Source organism: Salvelinus namaycush, chromosome 15, assembly GCF_016432855.1.
Source record: "Salvelinus namaycush isolate Seneca chromosome 15, SaNama_1.0, whole genome shotgun sequence".
Lineage (NCBI taxonomy): Eukaryota > Metazoa > Chordata > Actinopteri > Salmoniformes > Salmonidae > Salvelinus > Salvelinus namaycush.
The window spans coordinates 292170-298232 of NC_052321.1; the positions used below are offsets into that span (position 1 = coordinate 292170).

At 41.2% G+C, this 6063-nt stretch overlaps 1 protein-coding gene across 1 annotated transcript in view; it reads right to left on the minus strand.

The window, feature by feature from the left end:
* The window catches only part of LOC120059712 (presenilin-1-like), a 39242-nt gene extending 33787 nt beyond the window's left edge, over positions 1-5455 (minus strand). The window contains exon 1 of the mRNA XM_039008766.1: positions 4811-5455. Within this exon, the coding sequence (XP_038864694.1) occupies positions 4811-5455 (645 nt within the window). The remainder of the gene's footprint in view (positions 1-4810) is intronic.
* Positions 5456-6063: the final 608 nt, after the last annotated feature.

The window sequence follows — 6063 nt, forward strand, 5'->3', positions numbered from 1 at the left end:
CCACCACATAACTAAATAAACCACCACATAACTAAATAAACCACCACATAACTAATAAACCACCACATAACTAATAAACCACATAATAGACCACACTAACTAAATAGACCACCACATAACTAAACAGAACTAAATAAACCACCACATAACTAAATAAACCACCACATAACTAAATAAACCACCACATAACTAAACAGACCACCACATAACTAAACAGACCACCACAGAACTAAATAGACCACCACAGAACTAAATAGACCACCACAGAACTAAATAGACCACCACATAACTAAACAGAACTAAATAAACCACCACATAACTAAATAGACCACCACATAACTAAATAGACCACCACATAACTAAATAGACCACCACATAACTAAATAGACCACCACATAACTAAACAGAACTAAATAAACCACCACATAACTAAATAAACCACCACATAACTAAATAAACCACCACATAACTAAATAGACCACCACATAACTAAATAGACCACCACATAACTAAACAGACCACCACATAACTAAATAAACCACCACATAACTAAACAGAACTAAATAAACCACCACATAACTAAACAGACCACCACATAACTAAACAGACCACCACATAACTAAATAGACCACCACATAACTAAATAGACCACCACATAACTAAATAGACCACCACATAACTAAATAAACCACCACATAACTAACTAAACCAACACATAACTAAATAGACCACCACATAACTAAACAGAACTAAATAAACCACCACATAACTAAATAAACCACCACATAACTAAATAAACCACCACATAACTAAATAAACCACCACATAACTAAATAGACCACCACATAACTAAATAGACCAACACATAACTAACTAAACCACCACATAACTAAAAAAAACACCACATAACTAAATAGCCCACCACATAACTAAATAGCCCACCACATAACTAAATAGCCCACCACATAACTAAATAGCCCACCACATAACTAAATAGACCACCACAGAACTAAATAGACCACCACATAACTAAACAGAACTAAATAAACCACCACATAACTAAATAGACCACCACATAACTAAATAGACCACCAAACCACCACCATAACTAAATAAACCACCACATAACTAAATAAACCACCACATAACTAAATAAACCACCACATAACTAAATCAGACCACCACATAACTAAATAGACACCACATAACTAAATAGACCACCACATAACTAAATAGACCACCACATAACTAAATAGACCACCACATAACTAAATAAACCACCACATAACTAAATAAACCACCACATAACTAAATAAACCACCACATAACTAAATAAACCACCACATAACTAAATAGACCACCACATAACTAAATAGACCACCACATAACTAAATAGACCACCACATAACTAAACAGAACTAAATAAACCACCACATAACTAAATAAACCACCACATAACTAAATAAACCACCACATAACTAAATAGACCACCACATAACTAAATAGACCACCACATAACTAAACAGACCACCACAGAACTAAATAGACCACCACATAACTAAATAGACCACCACATAACTAAACAGAACTAAATAAACCACCACATAACTAAATAAACCACCACATAACTAAATAGACCACCACATAACTAAATAGACCACCACATAACTAAACAGAACTAAATAAACCACCACATAACTAAATAGACCACCACATAACTAAACAGACCACCACAGAACTAAATAGACCACCACATAACTAAATAGACCACCACATAACTAAACAGAACTAAATAAACCACCACATAACTAAATAAACCACCACATAACTAAATAGACCACCACATAACTAAATAGACCACCACATAACTAAACAGAACTAAATAGACCACCACATAACTAAATAGACCACCACATAACTAAACAGACCACCACAGAACTAAATAGACCACCACATAACTAAACAGAACTAAATAAACCACCACAGAACTAAATACACCACCACATAACTACATAGACCACCACAGAACTAAATAGACCACCACATAACTAATTAAACCACCACAGAACTAAATAGACCACCACAGAACTAAATAGACCACCACAGAACTAAATAGACCACCACAGAACTAAATAGACCACCACAGAACTAAATAGACCACCACAGAACTAAATAGACCACCACATAACTAAATAAACCACCACATAACTAAACAGAACTAAATAAACCACCACATAACTAAATAAACCACCACATAACTAAACAGAACTAAATAAACCACCACATAACTAAATAAACCACCACATAACTAAACAGAACTAAATAAACCACCACATAACTAAACATAACTAAATAAACCACCACATAACTAAATAGACCACCACATAACTAAATAAACCACCACATAACTAAATAAACCACCACATAACTAAATAGACCACCACAGAACTAAATAGACCACCACATAACTAAATAGACCACCACAGAACTAAATAGACCACCACAGAACTAAATAGACCACCACAGAACTAAATAGACCACCACATAACTAAATAAACCACCACATAACTAAACAGAACTAAATAAACCACCACAGAACTAAATACACCACCACATAACTACATAGACCACCACATAACTAAATAGACCACCAGAGAACTAATTAAACCACCACAGAACTAAATATACCACCACAGAACTAAATATACCACCACAGAACTAAATATACCACCACAGAACTAAATATACCACCACATAACTAAATAGACCACCACATAACTACATAGACCACCACATAACTAAATAAACCACCACATAACTAAACAGAACTAAATAAACCACCACATAACTAAATAAACCACCACATAACTAAACAGAACTAAATAAACCACCACATAACTAAATAAACCACCACATAACTAAATAAACCACCACATAACTAAATAAACCACCACATAACTAAATAAACCACCACATAACTAAATAAACCACCACATAACTAAATAGACCACCACATAACTAAATAGACCACCACATAACTAAACAGAACTAAATAAACCACCACATAACTAAACAGACCACCACAGAACTAAATAGACCACCACATAACTAAATAAACCACCACATAACTAAATAGACCACCACATAACTAAATAGACCACCACATAACTAAATAGACCACCACATAACTAAATAGACCACCACATAACTAAATAGACCACCACATAACTAAATAAACCACCACATAACTAACTAAACCAACACATAACTAAATAGACCACCACATAACTAAACAGAACTAAATAAACCACCACATAACTAAATAAACCACCACATAACTAAATAGCCCACCACATAACTAAATAGCCCACCACATAACTAAATAGCCCACCACATAACTAAATAGCCCACCACATAACTAAATAGCCCACCACATAACTAAATAGCCCACCACATAACTAAATAGCCCACCACATAACTAAATAGCCCACCACATAACTAAATAGCCCACCACATAACTAAATAGCCCACCACATAACTAAATAGCCCACCACATAACTAAATAAACCACCACATAACTAAATAAACCACCACATAACTAAATAAACCACCACATAACTAAATAAACCACCACATAACTAAATAAACCACCACATAACTAAACAGACCACCACAGAACTAAATAGACCACCACATAACTAAATAGACTACCACATAACTAAACAGAACTAAATAGACCACCACATAACTAAACAGACCACCACAGAACTAAATAGACCACCACATAACTAAATAAACCACCACATAACTAAATAGACCACCACATAACTAAATAGACCACCACATAACTAAATAGACCACCACATAACTAAATAGACCACCACATAACTAAATAAACCACCACATAACTAAATAAACCACCACATAACTAAATAAACCACCACATAACTAAATAGACCACCACATAACTAAATAGACCACCACATAACTAAACAGAACTAAATAGACCACCACATAACTAAATAGACCACCACATAACTAAATAGACCACCACATAACTAAACAGAACTAAATAGACCACCACAGAACTAAATAGACCACCACAGAGTTAGTTATATTGTATCTCTATGGGTCTGGACTGCAAAGCGTTCTCCGATTCTCCATGGAAAGTGCTTTGAAGTCCAGGACTAGGCCTAATCTGTGTCTGGGAAACCAGCTTTACGCAGCACTCTCCCATTGACACCAGCCTGAGGAGTGACCGGCCTTACGCAGCACTCTCCCATTGACACAGCCTGAGGAGTGACCGGCCTTACGCAGCACCTCCCCATTGACACCAGCCTGAGGAGTGACCGGCCCTACGCAGCACTCTCCCATTGACACCAGCCTGAGGAGTGACCGGCCTTACGCAGCACTCTCCCATTGACACCACCTGAGGAGTGACCGGCCTTACGCAGCACTCTCCATTGACACCAGCCTGAGGAGTGACCGGCCCTACGCAGCACTCTCCCATTGACACCAGCCTGAGGAGTGACCGGCCTTACGCAGCACTCTCCCATTGACACCAGCCTGAGGAGTGACCGGCCTTACGCAGCACTCTCCCATTGACACCAGCCTGAGGATGACCGGCCTTACGCAGCACTCTCCCATTGACACCAGCCTGAGGAGTGACCGGTATTACGCAGCACTCTCCCATTGACACCAGCCTGAGGAGTGACCGGCCTTACGCAGCACTCTCCCAGTACACCAGCTGAGAGTGACGGCCCTACGCGCACTCTCCATTGACACCAGCCTGAGGAGTGACCGGCCTTACGCAGCACTCTCCCATTGACACCAGCCTGAGGAGTGACCGGCCTACGCAGCACTCTCCCATTGACACCAGCCTGAGGAGTGACCGGCCTACGCAGCACTTCCCATTGACACCAGCCTGAGGAGTGACAGCGTTACGCAGCACTCTCCCATTGACACCAGCCTGAGGAGTGACGGCCTTACGCAGCACTCTCCCATTGACTCCAGCCTGAGGAGTGACCGGCCTTACGCAGCACTCTCCCATTGACTCCAGCTGAGGAGTGACCGGCCTTACGCAGCACTCTCCCATTGACACCAGCCTGAGGAGTGACCGCTTTACGCAGCACTCTCCCATTGACACAGCCTGAGGAGTGACCGGCCTTACGCAGCACTCTCCCATTGACTCCAGCCTGAGGAGTGACCGGCTACGCAGCACTCTCCCATTGACTCCAGCCTGAGGAGTGACCGCCTTAAGCAGCACTCTCCCATTGACTCCAGCCTGAGGAGTGACCGGCCTTACGCAGCACTCTCCCATTGACACCAGCCTGAGGAGTGACGGCCTTACGCAGCACTCTCCCATTGACACCAGCCTGAGGATGACCGCCTTACGCAGCACTCTCCCATTGACTCCAGCCTGAGGAGTGACCGGCCTTACGCAGCACTCTCCCATTGACACCAGCCTGAGGAGTGACCGGCCTTACGCAGCACTCTCCCATTGACACCAGCTGAGGAGTGACCGGCCTTACGCAGCACTCTCCCATTGACTCCAGCCTGAGGAGTGACCGGCCTTACGCAGCACCTCCCATTGACTCCAGCCTGAGGAGTGACCGGCCTTACGCAGCACTCTCCCATTGACACCAGCCTGAGGAGTGACCGGCCTTACGCAGCATCTCCCATTGACAGACAACAATGCAGGACAACAATGCAGTCAAGCAACTGCTGTTATTACATGTTGGAGTGAGTGTTTTCATGTGGTTTAAGGGTCAGGAGAGATACAGCCTAGAAGGACTTTGCCTCCAGCCACACCCTTAAAGTCTTCAGGAGCAAAACTAATGACGTCATGAAGAGTATATGAAAATATTTCCCATAACATATGACTAATGATTTACTTTTTATTGCAAATGTCACCACCATGAATGTGACTTTACTATAGGTTACAATCTGCAAGTGACAAAAAACACATACAAGCATTATTTCCTTCTCATACTTCTGCTGTGATTTAGAAGTAAATCACCATGTTGGGGTTGGGGGGGGGTGGGGGGGGGCCCTCGATACCTC